Source organism: Chenopodium quinoa, unplaced genomic scaffold (assembly GCF_001683475.1).
Source record: "Chenopodium quinoa cultivar QQ74 unplaced genomic scaffold, ASM168347v1, whole genome shotgun sequence".
In the NCBI taxonomy this organism is placed as follows: Eukaryota; Viridiplantae; Streptophyta; class Magnoliopsida; order Caryophyllales; family Amaranthaceae; genus Chenopodium; species Chenopodium quinoa.
This window is the reverse complement of record NW_018743987.1, coordinates 1,812,600-1,831,264: the sequence shown is the minus strand read 5'-3', so window position 1 is coordinate 1,831,264 and position 18,665 is coordinate 1,812,600. Positions and strand designations below refer to the sequence as shown.

The 18,665-nt window shown below is 38.9% G+C and overlaps 3 protein-coding genes across 4 annotated transcripts; all 3 read right to left on the bottom strand.

Moving 5' to 3' along the window:
• Nucleotides 1-605: 605 nt before the first annotated feature.
• Nucleotides 606-1,166, bottom strand: LOC110690170. The gene is made up of 2 exons (XM_021867001.1): nt 902-1,166; nt 606-808 (listed from the first exon to the last, which is right to left on the bottom strand). The coding sequence occupies exons 1-2, from the start codon at nt 1,164-1,166 to the stop codon at nt 606-608; spliced, it is 468 nt and encodes a 155-aa protein (XP_021722693.1).
• An 890-nt stretch (nt 1,167-2,056) lies between these two features.
• LOC110690169 lies at nt 2,057-5,097 on the bottom strand. The gene is made up of 8 exons (XM_021867000.1): nt 5,094-5,097; nt 4,904-4,994; nt 4,710-4,814; nt 4,514-4,572; nt 3,649-4,397; nt 3,540-3,543; nt 2,888-3,423; nt 2,057-2,806 (listed from the first exon to the last, which is right to left on the bottom strand). Exons 1-8 carry the CDS (start codon nt 5,095-5,097, stop codon nt 2,057-2,059), a joined length of 2,298 nt encoding a protein of 765 aa, XP_021722692.1.
• A 187-nt stretch (nt 5,098-5,284) lies between these two features.
• On the bottom strand, nt 5,285-7,921 carry LOC110690190. Of its 2 annotated transcripts, none has more exons than XM_021867023.1 (3): nt 7,777-7,921; nt 7,088-7,162; nt 5,285-6,525 (listed from the first exon to the last, which is right to left on the bottom strand). In XM_021867023.1, the coding sequence occupies exon 3, from the start codon at nt 6,520-6,522 to the stop codon at nt 5,533-5,535; it is 990 nt and encodes a 329-aa protein (XP_021722715.1). In that variant the 5' UTR covers nt 6,523-6,525; nt 7,088-7,162; nt 7,777-7,921; the 3' UTR covers nt 5,285-5,532. The 2 variants fall into 2 exon arrangements, with proteins under 2 accessions (XP_021722715.1, XP_021722716.1); XM_021867024.1 differs by lacking the exon at nt 7,777-7,921 and adding an exon at nt 7,505-7,756.
• Nucleotides 7,922-18,665: the final 10,744 nt, after the last annotated feature.

Sequence of the window (18,665 nt, the reverse complement as noted above, 5' to 3'; positions counted from 1 at the left end):
ACCTCACTCTATTCAGAAACAGTCAGCATTGCCAACTCTGTTATGCCTGTGGCAGCTCACAAAATATACATGCAGTGCTCACTTTACATTCCATCGGTCTGAACAATGCCTGCCAGCAATAGGAGTTTATGAGATACTACATTTCTAACTGCATTAACAGAACATTGGTTAACACCAGCTGTAGTGAAAACGCAGACATCTGTTGATTTTTTAGCCCGTGAAAGGGCAACATAAAGCTTCCCATGGGAAAAACACGGGCGTGGCAAATAAATGGATACTTGGATAAGAGTCTGTCCTTGAGATTTGTTAATTGTCATTGCAAAGCTAAGTTTTACGGGAAATTGTTTTCGCTCAAACATGAACGGATACTTGATAGACTTAGAAGGCCTCAAGTTAATCCTGTGTATAAAAACATCCTCCCCTTTGTAGTGACCAACTGCTATAGTGCACTGAATTACATTTGGAAAAAACTTTCTACAAATTAACCTTGTACCGTTACATAGACCGGATGATGGAAGCAAATTCCTTAGCAGTATCACTGGGCAATTTTCCTTTAACACAAGCTCATGAGGACTCATTCCACCTGGGCAGAGCTTGTTAATAAATTATGTAGGATATATGCTGCATGTATCATTAACAACAGCATCAAAGCTCTTGTAAGTCACAGCCCGTCCAGGGAATTTTTCAATCATGAATGTGTTGATAGCATCCACATCATCATTCATGGGAGTCAGAATTGCCTTTTTTGTGAAAACCTCACTGTGAAATAAGCCATGCCCAATTTCTGGAAACGTTGTATCTGTAACAGCTGCAACCAAGTCTATAACGTCGTTTGTGCACTATACGATATGTTCTGGTAGCTCGACATAAGCATTTTCTGTTTGCTGCAGTTCACCGTTACCCAGACCAAGCAAAAAAGCAGCATATCCTAGGTCTTCTCTTGCCCGAATGTTTTCTGTCAGTCTGAACTTCACAAGCCTGGGCCACAGATAAGAAGTCACAATACTTGCCTCTACTGCCTCGCTCATTGTCTTTCGAGGGACCACTGGCAAGACTTGTCGGAAATCTCCTCCCAAAACCACCACTTTCCCTCCAAACACGACCTTATTTCCGCATATATCCTGCAATAAAAGGTCTAGAGATTCTACACTTTGCTTTTTTTCCATAGAAGCCTCGTCCCAGATTATCAGAGCGGTTTCCTTTAACAATGCAGCTAAACTTCCTTGCTTCGGAACATCACATGCCAGCGACCCTTCATCGTCAATTGGGATTTGAACCGTGAATGAGCAGTTCTTCCCGAAGGAATGTTAGCTGCAGCTATTCTTGATGTGGCCGTAGGTAAAACAATCTTGTTCATTTGTCGAATCTCTGCATATAGTGCATTGTAAAGAAAATTTTTTCCTGTACCTCCTGGACCATCAATAAAGAAAGCACCGCCTTTTTGCTGTAAGACATGTTCCATTATGCACTCGAAAGCAGCATTTTGTTCAGAGTTTAACCTTGAGCGACAACTTAAGCACTCTTCTGGGATCGGTGCGTTCAGAGCATCTATAATATCCTTCGTACGTCTAAACTCATCACTGACCTGTGATACTAATTCCTCCAGGCTAAAAAAGGCAAGGGATTTTCCCATGGCTTCCAGGTGCTGTTCAACTGCTCGAACAGTAAGCTGGTGTATCCTTAGAGGTTGATTTGGGAACCTATGAGAGTAATCTTCAGCAAGAAAAGAATAATAAGAATTCCATAAAGCAGCGGGATCTCTTGGCTGACAAAACATTAACACCGTTGCAAATAGGCGCCGCAAAGCAGCAGGCATATGAGTGTCACGTGCCTCAGCCATAGTCGAATTGGCTGTGTCATCGTCTTCTATAAGCCCTTATTTTAATGAAGCTTCCTGAAAAGTCGGATACAAACAACCATCAACAGTACGCAGAGCTTTAAAAGACTTAGGACTTCTTACATTGAGCAGTAGGAGCCTAAGAAAGAAGCATTCTCCTTCTGCAGGAAACACAAATTCCAGGCGGCCAACTGAAATCCTGTTCTGTACTCTTTGTTTTCATCTCTTATCACCCTGATGCCATGTATAATGCTCGCAAAATTCACCATATAGATACCCCAAGCCATGTTCAGTATCAGTGTTCATTGCAAAAAAATCAGTTAATTGAGTTCTTGAGCGTTTATCATCCAAAACAACAGAGCGCAGTTTTTCATGCGGGCGCACATGAACAGTCTGCATGTATGGCAAATGGACTTGTAAAGAAAAAACAGAAGGGTGCATCTCAAATAGGTCAAAGCTAAAAATTCTCCATGCAGCTTTACAAGGAGATACCCATCTACCTGATTGATATTGATGAATTTCATCTACAGGTTCACTATAAGAACCAACAACATTATACGAAATCCTATCATGACCCTTATACACATACTTGTATAGATACTTTACTGCTTTAATGGTCGAACACACCTCAACATTCAAGTGACAATCAAAGAGCATTGACAAATAAGGGTTATAGGGAATGACCCACTGATTGTCTAATTGTGCATTTCTTATGGTTACCTGCTCCCCAGTTACTCTTCGACGGTAGATAGGATATCCATCTTTATTATTAGTCGTTTCATTACAAAATTGCTTAGGGTACTTGTTTTTACAACTGCGTTGCACGCCGGTTTTCTTCATACATGGACAATCCGGATTAAGGATACCACAAGGACCATGCATCATATGTGCCAACACAATTCTTCTCAAGACACCATTAGTCGGAGCAGGTATTTCAGCACAAACGAATCGATCGTAGTCAGTAGGGCACTTGAGCTTGTATTCAGGTTTCAGAATAATCAGGAAATGAGCATGTGGCAGCCCTCTTTTCTAAAACTCGACTACATATACCATTGCAGCCACTTCCCTGAATATTTTATTCTCCATGATTTCTCTTCTCAAGGCTACCAATTTTGCTCTAAAAATCCTAGCAACCAAATCAGGTCTATCTTGTGCCGCCTCACCAGCAGCTAGCTCGGCTTTTATTTCAGGCCAATTAGCATTACAAGTAATTGTAACAAAAAGATCTGGTTTACCAAATCTCTGTACTAAAGCCATAGCATTTAAATACCGCTTCTTCATATCCCGAGGACCGCCAATATAAGTAGGAGGTAATATAACCCTACGGCCAACATTTTCTCCAAGAGTCTCCCCTGAATCCAGTGAATCCAAAATCCCTTTATACAGATCAGCTCTGATGGTGTCTTGATTATTTCGGAAGTAATCAAGTCTTGTATTTTCAATCTTCACATACATATCCACTATGTATTGCTGAAAACACCTTCCCACTCGCAAAAGCATGTTATTAGGCCTGATCTGTAGCCTATAGGCATAATACTCTCTAGCAGATATGAATTTGTCTGCTCTAGTGTTTTTCTTCTTTGCACCTGCAATTAAGAAACGAAAAGGAATATTTCAAGGTGACAGTTGCAGAAGGGCATCAAACACTAAAAGAGAAGAATAAAGTCTAGAATTCTTACGGGTTTCTTCCTGCTCTAATAACTCAGCTGCAGTATGAACAGCACAGGACATTATAGGATCCGGAACCAGATCTGCCGATCTTCGAGACGGGTGAGAATTTTTTTTAAGTCCTTGAGTCCACCCACACTCACCTGAGGAAATATTAAAGGATACTGAAGCGGATCATAGCATCCATAATTATGATATATTCGATGAGATTTATCAGAGCGTCCACTAACTAATATATGAGGGCCCAAGCTCTGGCTAGACGAAGCACTCTCCGGCCAGATAGCAGCAACTTCATCAATAGCAGGAGCATAATAAACACGCTGATCAAGCACTGGCGCTTGATTTAAAACAATTCTTGTATCTGCATGAATGACCCTGTCCCTTAAAGTCCGGAAGAATACAGCATAGGGATTATGCATAGATACTTGCATCAGAATGCTAATCACATCTTCTCTTATTTCAGGGAAACAACCAACCCTATTTTCTAATTCATGCTGACCATCATAGAAGTACAATTGGAGATACTTTGGATTGTCATTGTCAGGCAATAAATCCGGGACAAAATGATACATCTGACCGTGCAGTTTAAAAAGATAAATCCCTTTGTGTGTGTTTGCATAATAATGACCCCCAAGCAAACTAAACGCGAACAAGTTGTTGTATAATCTAGCATACTTTCTGAAATGCACAGCACCCTCATCCTTTGAAGTAAACAAATAAGCAAGTTCAGGAGGATACTCAGTCGCAGCTATCGTGATGTCTCCATTCCCACAGCAGAAGTGCAAGGATTCAAACATAAATTTTTTTGCACCGCATTTGTGACAGGAAAAAGGCACGGCAAGTCTAAAAGGCTCCGTTGGTAGCTGTCGATCCATAGCAGCACCAAGAACATCTAATTTAAAGTAACACAAAAGGAACAGACCAATAAGATACCTAGCCCTAATAGAATATGCTTAGAACAGACATAATAAGTTACCTTGTACACCAGGGATGGCCCTTTTTTTTTACGAAGAACATATATTCCTCCTTCTGGTACACTGCATGACATATATGTTCTATTATGGTATCTATATCACAAATACCAAACAAACACCCTCAGGAGTGCAGTAATCTGAAAGCACAACTAATAAGAGGAAAAAAGAAAAAGTGCTCATAGATGTATCAAAGATAAACGTAATAGTGCCTGGACATCGAATACAGATACCTATTCAAATATGGCGCAGCTGTTCCCTGCATACACTTCTGCCTCTTTGATTTCCGACACCGTGGAGGTTGTGCAGGAGCAGACTGGCTGGCCACTAAGCACGGGCTACATTTAAAGGAAAACTTTTAAGAAAACTGATTCCAAATACAAGAACAACTCATTCTGACCCATCTACCTCAACTGGATATGCATACCTAGCAAATGCTGATTGTGATGTCCTCTGTGCAGCCTTATTTACTCTACTGCAGCTTTTCTTAGACAGCCGAGGGATGCCATAACGGCAATCTAACAAACACCAGAGTAAAGTGGCCAAAGGAGCACACAAATTAGAATTCAACTGTAGCAAACAAATTAAAGGACAAACTTTTCAAAAAAAGACAATACCCATTTTTCACAGCTCCAGAACAGGCTATCAAACCTGGAATACTACAACATTGCACACAGCTTTTCGTAGAGGAAATCTGTCGTTAATGTTACATCAGTAATCGGGGAGTAGGGAAACTACTAAAGGGAGACATCACTTTTAACGGTAAGAAGACAAAAGGTAAGCAGTGCAACATGTGAGAGTACAAGGCATAACACAAATAGTAACTGATTTCATTAAAAGGAAGCCATAACAAGCAGTACATTCAGGTAGTTTGATTCAGTACATCAACAGAAACAAAAAGCTACATAATACCAGCTAATACTTGCACCTAAAACAGACATCAATATTAGGCAAGAGCGAACTACATAGGCACTACATTACTTAAACAACACCAACATTTGCCTACATATCATGAAACCTTTGTACACTAAAGGTAGCTAGATTTACTACACATAACTATTCAACCCTAGCACACTTGTAAACATTAGCTAATTCACTCAGGCCAGTAACAAGCTGATCAGAAACATGGACCCCCACACCACTCGTAGGCAGGTCCTTTCTATCCATGGGACGCTTAGCTGGAACAGTTGGCGGAAGAGCAAGAACCGGAATCTGGTTTGCTTCATCTGTTGGTGTCACACATTCATCACTAACCAAACAGGAAGCAGCCTCAGGTTGCCTAGAATTCCCTCCTAAACATTGGACATGGCCTTTCAAAACCAAATACCTCTCTCTTATCAAGGAACAATCTGCGCTTAGCTTGGCAACAGAACCGTAATTGACATCAACAATCTCTAAATGGAGCACAGAAGATATAAAAAAACAGGCCTTCTTAGCAACCCGCTGTTGAGCGATATCTTTTTCAGCACAAGGATCACTGAAAATGCACTCCATCCCAATACTATTATGAGGACAAGTGACCATTAACCAAGACATATAGCCATGTCCTTCTAACTGGGTGGTCTCAATACCAGTGACAGTTACACCGGTTTTCCTAACTAAAACTCCCAAAAATTGCACAAAATCAAATCCAACATGAATCTCATGAAATGGCACATCCTCCCGTGTGATGCATTCAGCACGTATGCGACTCAAGTCCTCTCTGTCCTGTACTAATTCAGCACATAAATTTTTATACAATTTCACACACAAATGATACATCTTCATACGCTCATATGTGAAATCAGACACCCGAACACTAAAACGGCAGACTAATCTTTTCACAGCCTTGTGAGCTGCTCTATCACAAGACTCTTCAACCGTAGTGGCATCTCCACCATAAAAGATAAACTTTGTACGAGAATTAGGCGTATTAACCCGCACAAAGACATTATTCTTAGCAGCATCTATAAATCCATACACCGGAGATGGAAACTGCAACCAAGAAACAACCTTTTCCAAGATAGGTTGAAAAGGAACACACACTCTGTTTGATCGTCTAGCCATAACCTGTAATGGCAAAATCAATGTTCAGGACAAAAACGATGAAGAATAAAACACTTATTCTTCTTCAAAGTAATACAACTGGACCCAACCCATAAGACATACCAAAAGGCAGACAGAAATCTACCCGCTGTAAAACTAACCTAAAGAAATCCTAAATGAAAAGACAAAGATCCTACACACAATACCAGATTATCTTTGCACCTCTGAAAACTGTAGAACCGAGCAAGTGTACAAACAATGTTCTATAATTCTGAACCGGCCTCTTTTCTCTAAAGGCCCAACTACAACCTACATTTTCCTGGCCTACCTTAATAGAGTCGATCACCTAGGCAATACTTCAATATCCCTTCAAAAGAAGTGTAAAAGCAACAAACAAGCAATCACCTAAAACATCTCTTTTTCCAATCTATCAAATCCTATAGTAATCTGAAAACAGCAAACGCATCATATGAAATCAACATATAATGATTGTGTTTCACTAAAACCAACAAAAGCAAAGCAGAACAACACAGCATAAAGAACAAGCACCGAAGGCACATTACGATTACTGAGGAATAAAAATTACCTTTAGAAGTCCTCCAGACACACGAGAACAAACCGAGGTCCCGCAGCAAAATCACAAACAATTCTTGCACCAACCCTGTAACCCCACAAAAGGCGAAAGTAAGAACATCTAAAGGCAACCATAAACCATTTGATATACCAAACCACACTTTATTTCCTAGCAATCCAAACTGCACCACAGCAACTAAATTAGTAACACATGGCAGAGCAGTGTCATAAGGACGAAAGCACCAAAGTCACAGAAAATCACGCATTGCAACTATATGTAGTCATCTATTTTGAATTTAAGATTCAATCTGGGCAGCAGATCCATTTTAAATTTAAGATTCAATTTGGGCAGCAGATCTAGAATACAATCCATACAGACACATTTAAAATGCACATTAGGTAACTTAATGTCGTCCGAACAAAGACCAACCTCCCAAATGAAGCCTTCAGCACAGAAATTTAAAGCCACCCACACCCAGATTATGGAAACCCAACAAGTCTATATATAGCCTATGGCAAAGAAAGCCACCGCCATTGATAAAAAGGAAACCTTGAACAGTACCAGGACACTGAAGTAGTGCCCAAGTAAGGCAATCCATTCCTAGAAAGCCGAAGCAGTAATTCTAATCCTAAGCTAACATGCAATTGAAAACAAACATCAAGGACTGCAATATATCCAGCAAAAGGGAAAATAAACCATACCAGACGGTCTCGTCCAGGCTGCCAAACCCAACACCTTACCTCCGAACCTCATCCTTCAGACTTACAACGCGAAAAGCAAACCCCAGAGCACACAACCAAACGAACCTCCGAAAGTAATTCCTACAACATACAAGGACACCTTAGCTGGCAACCAAAGAAGGATGTCAACAATAGCTGTATCCTCCGTGAAAAATGGCAAGCAAATGCACCAAGCTAAGGAAGGGTAAATTCGGCAACTCATTAAATGTAAGGGTGTCTTTGTAATAGCATCAAAAAGAACTATTCATGAGCACAGTGTTTGCTTTTGCATATTTTGTAAGGTCTGTAGATTATGATGATGATTATTATTATGATGATTATTATTTTGATTTATTATGTTGCTTGATATATATTTATTGTTATTGCTTGATCACACCTTTTATGCATGTTTAAAGGGAATTTGTACTTGTAATCACGCTTTATAAGATAATTAATAATCTTGTTTAGGGTTAATTTGATTATAATTCAAGTGATCTCAAATAATAGTTTTGTTTGTGCATTAATATTCAACCAACATAGATAAACAGGTTTAGGGTAATCCTATAGATTGCATGTTAGTCAGAAAGCGCACATGAATACGATCAGAATAAAATAGAGGCTTATCATTAGGGCAGGTTCAATCTCTTTTAGGTTGGATTTGTACCTTCATCCCCAAACTATCAGTCATGGTTCCAGGACCCATTGGAGCTGACGATCTCTTGGATCGTAAAGGGGTGTAACCTTCACCTCGTGAACGGTTTACAAGTTCCTAAAACTTGTTGGCGACTCTTTTGCTCTATCTTCTTTTCCTTTGGACGCCACCGTACTTTAGTGTATGATCACAGTGGGGTTCAATCTAGGGGTAATGCTTGAAATATTCCCTACAGTAGCACCCGCGTTTTTCAACCAGAATGGCATTATCGTGTAGCAGTAAGTACCCCATGGTGTTATGAAGGTTGTTTTCTCCATGTCTTCTTCTTCCATGAGAATTTGATTGTATCCCACGTATCCTTTCATGAACGAGAGAAGTGCATGATTCGTTGTATTATCTACTAAAATATCAATGTGTTGTAAAGGGATGTCGTCCTTTCGGACTTGCCTTATTTAGATCTCGATAGTCGACACACATTCTTACCCTTCCATCCTTTTTTGGAACTGGGACGACGTTGGCCACCCATTCGGGGTATTTGGATACCCTGATAAAACCTGCAGTTATTTGTTTTTGAACTTCTTCTTTTATTTTAAGAGCTACGTCGGGTTTCATTCGACGCAACTTTTGTTTTACAGGTTTCATTCCTGGAATTAGCGGTATAGTGTGTTGAGCTATTTCTCTATTAATACCTGGCATATCTTCATATGACCAAGAAAGTACATCGATAAATTCTTTAAGTAGATTGATTAAATCGGTTCTTTCTTGTTCATTAAGTGTTAATCCGATTTTAACTTCTCTTTTAAGGGTTGAATCATTTGAGATATCAACCGTCTCAGTTTCCTCGATTATCGGTGTTTTCTTTTCAAGTGTTCCATTGCTTTAATAAGGTCTTTGTCATTTTCATTGTTAGTTAAGCAATGCTCATCATCTTGGGTTAAAGAAAAGCACGAGGAGTAAGTGGAAGAAGACATATTATTGAACTCAGAAATCATTACATCAAAGAGAGAGATATCCTCAGGGACTTGATTGTTAACTATCCTAGGGGAAGAGATAGAAGAAGGGGGTGCTACAACTAAGGATTTAGACTCTACAGGAAAAGACTCTGACTCTGACTCTGACTCTGACTCAGACGACTCTTCAAACATCGGTCCTGGCCATGTCGTTATGGAAATTCTCCTTCCACTTGGAGTGGTCACCTTGATTGTCTTGCGCCACCCTTGTAATGATCCTTCTACTGGAGTGATGAGCTTTGAGGGTTCAAAGTTCTCGCTTTGTAGGATTGTTTGGATGAGCGAGGTGTTATCCTCTATGTACTTCGAGTCATCTTTTTCTCGCCCAAATAGTAATCCCATGACATTAAAGTTAAAGCATGGGGGTGCTTTCTCCTTGTGGATAGGAGTTGGGATTTCATCTAGAAAATAGCAATCTAGGAAAATTTCGAATCCCAGTTTCCTTATGCCATTTACAACAAAAGGTTCGGGAAATTCATAATACGGATAGCCCTCTCCTTCTTTAATGAATTTTCTATTGAGAGTAAGAGGATATTGATCCATTGGGATTGCTTTCTTTTGGATGCGAGCGTTCTTACACGCCTTAGACTTTTCCTGGGCTCGCTTGAGATCTTCCCGAGTCGGTTCGAAACCAAGTCTGAAAGTGTTTAACTTAGGGAGGCCAAGTAATTCCAGCGATTTTGCTATTCCTTTCTTCTTTCCTAGAGTCATTCTAGGAAAATTCCCTTGTTTCTTTATAATAGCATTTACTGTCATATTGGAGTGGGGGTCGTGGCAGAGAGGGGTCCTTTCATCCTCCTAGATTAAGGAGACCTCTTCATTAAATTCCCACAAGTCTTCATCGTCTTCATCGTGCTCCACATTAAGGATCGGATTTTCTATAGCTTTAATCCTCATGGGTGAAGCATCGATCGTAATAGGAATTCCTCCAACTATGGCCTTTACCTGTTGGTGGAGGAATGAAGGGACGACCTTTAGGTCATGAAGCCAAGGGCGTCCCAACAATAAGTTGAATGAAGCTTTGATGTCTACCACTTGAAATGTAGTAGCGTGTTCTATCGCTCCCGCTGTTATATTCATGGTAATCTTGCCAAGAGCTTGACGACGAGTGTTGTCATAAGCTCTTATTCCTTGTGTTGACGGGGTTAATTCTTCATCCCTTATGCCTAGCATCCTCGCAGTTCTGAGTGGACAGACATTAATTGCCGATCCATTGTCTACAAGAGTCATAGGGACGTTCATTCTCTAGCAAACTACTGTGAGGTTTAGTGCCTTATAATGCTTGTCACCTTCTAGAGGTAAATCCTTGTCAGAAAAGGTGATCAAGTTGATATGACTAGGGAGATCACTCGTAAGGAAGTTAGCCAACCCCTCAGGAGTGGTGTTAGAGTCTATCCCTATCTTATCCAAGGCATTCATTACTGCCAACCTATGTTCTCGTGATGTTGCTAGAAGTTTCCATACATTCATCTCAACCTTGGTTTTCTTGAACTGTTTGACAATATCATTGTCTTCTATGATAGGTATGGGAACTTGCTGCGTAGTCGGTATAGGTTGTGTTGAAACGGGAGGTTGCATTCTCCCTGAACTTGTGAGGACGTCTATTGATGAATCCTCTTCCTCCAAAAATCGCTTATTGGGTATATGACTAAAAGTGGAGGTTCTTCCATATCCTTAAGATAGACGTCTTCATCATCGCTGTCCAAACCCCATTGATGCTAATGTCTTATTCTTGTGGAATTTGGACTAGCTTTTTATCATCAATCATTTTCTGAATTAAATCTTTAAATTTAAAACAGTTTTTAATAGTGTGACCCCCCTGATTGATGGTATTGACAGTAGAACCTATCTGTCCTTTTTAGCGATTCAAATGGTCTCGATTCGATAGGTTTAACCTTGCCACCCTCGAAAAGCATGTTAAACATTTCAGTGTAGGAAGTCTCAATTGGAGTATAGAGTTTATTACTCTTCTTGGGTTTGTCAATTACTTGCAAAGAGAAGGGTTTCTTCTTCGTGGGTGGAACCTTGTCACACTTTTTCTGAAGCTCCTCTAATTGTTTCTTTGCGACTTAGAGAGCTTCACGTAGCAAGCTTGGTCCCTCCCACATGGACCATATAAGCAACCATACATCTTCTTTGCTTGCCGGTTCAGGAAAGTCATCCATGGCATCGAAAAAGATCTCCTCCTCTTTTTCGATAGCATGAATTTCTTCAATAGGTTTGATGAGAGATGAGGGACCAACCTCATTTTCTTCATCAGAGATGGCCAAGGAATGAGCGAGAGGTGCATTGTCAATGCTTGGCTTCTTGCTGGAAGGAGGCAATGGCAGTTTGTTGTTATTGATTAAATCTTGGATGGCTTCCCAAGCTTCCAACAATTTTCAGTAAGATGGCCCCTACCTTGGTGATATTTGCAATGTGCATTGGGGTTCCAGTTAGTTATTCTCTTCTCGACTGGTGGGTCCCCAAATGGTCCAATAGGAGTTATAAGACCTTTTGCATTGAGTCGGTCAAATGCGGTGTCATAACTCATACCTATAGGAGTAAAGTTCCTCCTAAATGGTTTCTTTTGTCCTTGGTTATTCATAGCAAGGACTTCACTAATTCACTTAAATTAAAGGTGCTAACATTGTTTGAGTGGGTGGTTTTAGAAGAAGAAGGATTGTCGTTCTTCTTGCCTTTCCAGCCACTGTTGGAGTTACTGTTAGCAGCTTTCAGCTTAGCCAGGTCGTCTTCAATATTAATTCCAATGTCATAGACGGCCTTGAAGGTATGGAGCTTATTCTGGTATTTGAGATGCTTGGAGTACTTTTCTTGAAGTTTCTTGATGAACAACCTCACAGATTATTTCTCGCTTGGTACTTCAATCATCTTAGCAGAGGTTTCTCTCCATTTGTTGAAGAAAGAGGTGAAACCTTCATTCTCCTTTTGCTTGAGTATTTCAATTTCCCTATAATCAGTTTCTACTTGAATATTGCACTTGTACCTATTAATGAAAGCATTTACTATTGACTCCCAAGTAGAGGTTCTTTCTTTCTCAAGAGAGAAGAACCATTGTTGGCAAACAGCTTCAAGAGATAGAGAAGAGAAAGAGGGAAATACCTTCTTGTCAATACCCTTAATACTCATTATTGTTTCGAAAGCTCTTAGATGAAAGTAGGGGTTGTTAGTCGCTTTGAATTTTGGGATGTCGTTGGCATTGAACTTCTGCGGAAGAAGATCCTTGTCCACCGAGACCCCCTTGTGAGCTAATGCCTTGAAACTTGCAGTCACTAGACAACTTGCTCAAAATTTCTTGCATGAGGTCCATGGTAGGCGGTCGCACACCTAGCAAAAATAACCTAACTAACCACTACTACGTAGACTGGCAAGTAAGGGTTGAATCCCAAGAGACTATGGTTCACCAATAACTATTTAGACTCAAGTAATTACTAAGGAGAATTCAACAATGATCGATTAACTAAAGAACTAATGTATGGAAAATTCGAAAATAAACTAAAGAATATGAAGAAATCAAATAATTAAAACATCCAAGATCAAGTATCACCACAATTACGAATGATGCAATTATATTTCTACCCCTAACATACAATTCCAATTTAATGGGGAAAAGTAAACCCTAATCAATACCAAGGACCTCTCTCGAGTATCAATGGCTTCTCTGACATACAATCAAGCCTATTCTCATGGTATCATACATATTAGAGACATTAAACACATTACTCTCACTTCCCAATCATCAACCTAACTATTCTCATGTTCAAAATCAAACCCTAAATTGATCTACTCAAATCCGTTTAAATCCAACTCTCGTTGTGATAGAAACAATGGAATAATCACAATACTAAGATTATGTCTAACCTAGTATTGGCATAATCACAATCAAATTAGCATAGCAATTGCAAAAGTCATTAGAGAATTTAAAGATTTAATTCATGCATCAATCATAATTGGGCTACCCAAGATCTTGGAATAGAAAATCTACTCACACATATTGAAAGAAACAATAACAATCATAAATATGGAAAACATAATTGAAAAGCAATTATAATTGAAAGATAATGAAGTAGAAGTGAATACCAAGGATTCTTCAATTGAAAGGAATTAAATTGTTGAAGAACAATGCTCAAATCTAATGGAAAGAATTACAATTGCTTCAAAATATAAAACTAGAAATCTAGAGAGAGAAAGAGGACTAAAGGAAAAATTAAAACTCCTTTTCTAAAGAAGATTACAAGGGGTATTTATACCCTTAATGACCTAAAAAAGATAAAATAATAATTCGGAGCTGCGCATAACAGTGCCCGGACTGCCCGGGTTGTGCCTGCCCGATCGGGCACTTAGGATTAAAGTTGCTAAAATTGCTTCCGCTGGAGTTCTTCTTCGCCCGGTCCAACCGGGCAGGTTGAGCCCGATCGGGCGCGAGACCAAAATCATCCTGCTGCCTTCTCTTGAGCTTCGTAGCAATGTCAAGCTTCTTCTACCACGCGCCCGGTCTGACCGGGCATGGGATGCCCGATCGGGCACATGGCACTGCCATTAGCCTGACTTCCTCTATTGTGCCCGATCTGACCGGGCATTCCTAGCCCGGTCGGGCACAGCTATAAATGCTGCTTTTCTTCCTCTTTTCTCCTTAGTCTTGGTTCTTTGTTTAGCTTGCTTATACGTCCTCGTCCACTAACATCTCCAAATTGCTCTAAACATGTCCGAATTGTACGGAAAACTCCAAATTCCTGTAAAACTTATAAAAATACACCGAACACACTAGAGAAAAGATTGTTAGCGGGAAATGGCTCGAAAGAGCCTAAAACCATGCAAAAACGTAATGAAAAGTTGGGAAGATATATGTATAAAACGTGTATATCAGTCCATCTGTTGTTGCTTCACAAGATCATCGATTTTGAGGGTTAAAACCTTCAACGCCTCAGTCACAGTAATCAATTGGTTCCTGAGCTCATTAACTTCCTCGTGAGTTGCCATTATCTTCTTAGCTTTCCTTTTTTGAGCGATTGGTTTGTCGAAAAGTTGAACTTGAATAAAAAGGTTGTCTTTGATCAAACACCCTTCCTTTCTTGACCACGTGCTGTAAATTAAACCATTTTTGTTTTAATGACTTGACTCAAATTGACTTTGACTTTACGAGTTTAGAGAAAGAAAAAGCAAAAATAAGGTGTATGTTTTTGGCAAAAATAAGGTGTATATTTTTGGGAATTAAGTATAGGGTTCAAACAAGTGGTTTAATTGGAGGATTAATACCCGACTTACCCCTCTAAAAAATGACGGAAAAACACGCGCATACAAAACTCTCTTAGACATGGTCAAAGTGTGCATAACTATTAGTGTGTGCTTTATATGGTGAGTGCAAGTGACATGCTTTGACTCTTGTGTAAGACCATGGGACTTAGTGCCTAGACTCGATTAAGGACTTGACACGGTATTATTACCAGTAAAAATTAACCGAATTGATTAGCAAATTGTTCAATTAGACACAAGGTGATGACTTAGCAATAAACCGAACTATCGCCAAAACGACAGGACTGGCGCCTTTTTTTGCAGTGTAGCGCCTAGCGACAGTCATTAATCAGTTTATTTAGTCATGCACTATGCTCCATAGAGTGGCGCTGTAGTTTAAATCTCAGCGTCATTGTTGGAACGTCGATCTGGAACTGTTTTCGGTATTTTTACTCTACAGGGTATGCCTAAAGTCGTACTAAGTCAACTCTGATTAAATTATTAGACTTTAGTTACTCAAATTAATTAATTAATTAATTAGGCAAAGTTCTTTTAGTCATTAATCAATTTATTTAGTCTTAACACAAGTCAAACAAACTGTTAGGAAAAAACACATAGAGTATGCACAACAAATAATGCACAATTAGTCAAGTAGGCACGATATGATGCAATGAATTTGCAACTTAACCATGGCTTTAGTTCTCTAAAGTTCGGGATATGGGTTAGTCAAAGAGGGTCCATGGTTAATTGTCCGGATGCACTGCGCGGAAGCCTAACCGTGAAGGGTTAATAATCCGGATGCACCGCGCGGAAGCCTGACCGTGAAGGGTTGGCGCGAGTGGATGGGACACCGCGAGTAAAGAAAAACTCGATTCCATGGTTTGATGATCTCCACATTCTCGGATGTACCCTTTGTTGCACATAGCGTTCAATAAGGTAAATGGAGCATGAATTCCCAAAGGGTTATGTCCATATGAGAACACATATGGGTTTCATAAAAGTGAGAAAAACTCAATCAGGAAGTAGGATCGAGCAAACATTGCTAAACACTGGTCAAAATAGAACACATATTTCTGGCTCGGTATTAGAAAAACTTGGCGCCAGCAAACAGAGGCCGGCGCCAACGATTTGGCTTTAGCGCCTAACGATAGTCGCCTGGCGCCAGAGTCAAATCAGTGACGCTAGACTTTGTTTTATGACGCTAGTTCCTACATGCCTCAGCAGCTTTCTGTGCTCGATAAAATTTTCCAGTTTTGCGCAACATTATTTCGATCCTAGTTGTGAAAGATATTCTTCAAATTTTCGACGTGTAAAAATCCTATGTTTTAACTCATTACGGATGGTCTTTCCAATGAGATCTTTTTTATGAATATAACAATAATGTTAATCAAAATTACGCACATGAAATACTTAAAACTTTTCGAGTCTCATCCACTCATTCTAAATCATTGCCGAAATAAATTGCAGGAATTAAAATAGAAATCCTCCCCATTTGAGTCGCCAAAAACTGTAGGCAATATTTCAAGCATTATCCCTAGCTTGAACCCCACTGTGATCATACACTAAAGTACGGTGGCGTCCAAAGGGAAATAAGATAGAGCAAAAGAGTCGCCAACAAGTTTTAGGAACTTGTAAACCGTTCACGAGGTGAAGGTTACACCCCTTAACGATCCAGGAGATCGTCAACTCCAATAGGTCTGGAACCATGACTGTAGTTCGGGGATGAAGGTACAAATCCAACCTAAAAGAGATTGAACCTGCCCTAATAATAGGCCTCTACTTTATTCTGATCGTATTCATGTGCGCTTTCTGACTAACATGCAATCAATAGGTTAACCCTAAACCTCTTTATCTATGTTGGTTGAATATTAATGCACAAATAAACTTATTATTGGTGATCACTTGAATTATAATCAAATTAACCCTAAACAAGATTATAAATTATCTTATTAAGCGTGATTACAAGTACCAATTCCCTTTAAACATGCATAAAAGGTGTGATCAAGCAATAAAAATAAATATGATTAAGCAACATAATAATCATAAATAATAACAATTAAAATCATAATTATAACAATAATAATAATCATGTTAAAGCATAATAATAATAATAGCAAGATCCTAGGCAAGATACTAACAAGATTAATAACAAACCCTAGCATGTCACTAAACAATAAAAATCAAAGCTTTAGCCCTAACATGATACTAACATGAATATTAGAAAGTGAATAGAAAGCATCGCATAAATCACAATTGTCATATTTGATATTAGAAATTATAGTTGTTACCCTAAACATGATACTAGAAATATCAAAACGCCCTAACATGACACTAGGAATCATAATAGCAACCTAGACATGATTTCTATATCATAATATCAATAAATCAATTAAAGCACTTACTTAGATGCCTCGTACCTCTTTCTAATAACAAAATACACACGTTAGTAACTTCAAGGAAAATAATAAAACAAACAATTAAATTAAATAATTGAAAAAGAGATTTGGGACCAAACCCTCAGAAATTAAAACCTTTCACGTCTAGGGCGAAGGCAACTTCGAACTTGGCTAGGTGTTTCTTGGTCTTGTGGATGCGGAATTTTGTATGCGAAAGCTAGAGAGAAAGAAAGAGAGAGAAATCTTGAAAACTAGAGAGAATAAGAAAACTAGAGAATTGGTTATTGAAAACGGAGATTTTAGGAGGCTATTTATAGAGAAAATCAGTCGTACGGATAAAAAAAACAAATCAGAGTTTCGACGAGAATAAAACTCGATTAGCGCCAGACGCTGGACACGCGCCAGGCGCTAATCCTTGTTGCCAGGTGATAGTAATTAATTTCACGCGTTTTCTTAGTTTTGATAAAATTTTGCCGTACAGAAGGGCAAAATCGTATTTTACTTAAAAACATTCTTTTATTCTAATTAAAACTCTAAAAATTCAACTAAAGTCAATTTATCAATGCTAATTGAATTAGGAATTAAAAGAACCTTCTAGAAGAATCTAGAAGACTAAAATCAATTCTAATTGCATTAGGAATGATAAATCTATATTAGGCCCTCCTCTAGATCATTAGGCCGCACATAAAGATCAACCGAGCCTAGTTTAGTAATTTGGCCATAACTTCCTCATTATTCATCGGAATTGGGCTTATAATCTATCGTTGGAAAGCTCTTTTCAAGCCCCATACAACGATACCATTATTGGACCCTTGCCATGGACCAAACCAAACTGGATTGGATATTTTCTTAAAATAGGTTAGAAAAGAAATATTTTCAAAAACAGAAAGAAGAGATATTTTAATTAAAACATCCTCATCACTAGACTTTTCACACTTTTGCTTTGTTCGATAATCAAATGACATGAAAGACATTCATCACTGGGTTTGGTTTTGGGGAGACACATTTGGGTGTCTACAGTGTCCGATCCGATAACCATAACGGTTCGGGTACCCGTTCCGATAATTTGTTATCGGGTATGGTTATGGGTATCATTTTAAAATTAACGGTTAACCGATTCGATAAGCATTTTTTTTTGCTTTTTTTACCTACTTAAATTTATTAATATAAATCTAAACTTTTAATTTACTTCATAATCACTTTATAATATCAATGATTAGTAATATTATTAATAAATTGGTCAAGATCATATGGTATTGTTTTTAATTAGTTGTAAATTATATCATCATAACTACATTATTAAGTTTAATTATCATTATTAAATATCTTATTGGATACCCGATAACCGATCCGAAAATTCAGGTACCCAAAATCCGGGTACCCGAACTTATCGGTTCCGGTTATGGGTATCAATTTTAGTGATTTTGGTTATCGGGTACCCGAACCGTTAGTACTAACGGTACGGGTACTCGTCCCATGCTCACCCCTAGGGATAATGAGGATAAGATGGTAGGATAAGGATAAGGATAAGGAATTATTAGGTGGGATAAGGATAAAAATTATGCTATCCATTGTTTGGAA

Coding starts and splice junctions, on each gene's coding strand:
- LOC110690170 (XM_021867001.1), bottom strand. CDS start 1,166: ATGGAAAAAAAGCAAAGTGTAGAATCTCTAGACCTTTTATTGCAGGAT. Junction 809..901: donor TGCTTTTTTGCTTGGTCTGG/GTAACGGTGAAC, acceptor ACTTGGTTGCAG/CTGTTACAGATACAACGTTT.
- LOC110690169 (XM_021867000.1), bottom strand. Junction 4,815..4,903: donor TCACAATCAGCATTTGCTAG/GTATGCATATCC, acceptor CTTTAAATGTAG/CCCGTGCTTAGTGGCCAGCC. Junction 2,807..2,887: donor TCAGGGAAGTGGCTGCAATG/GTATATGTAGTC, acceptor TACAAGCTCAAG/TGCCCTACTGACTACGATCG.
- LOC110690190 (XM_021867023.1), bottom strand. CDS start 6,522: ATGGCTAGACGATCAAACAGAGTGTGTGTTCCTTTTCAACCTATCTTG.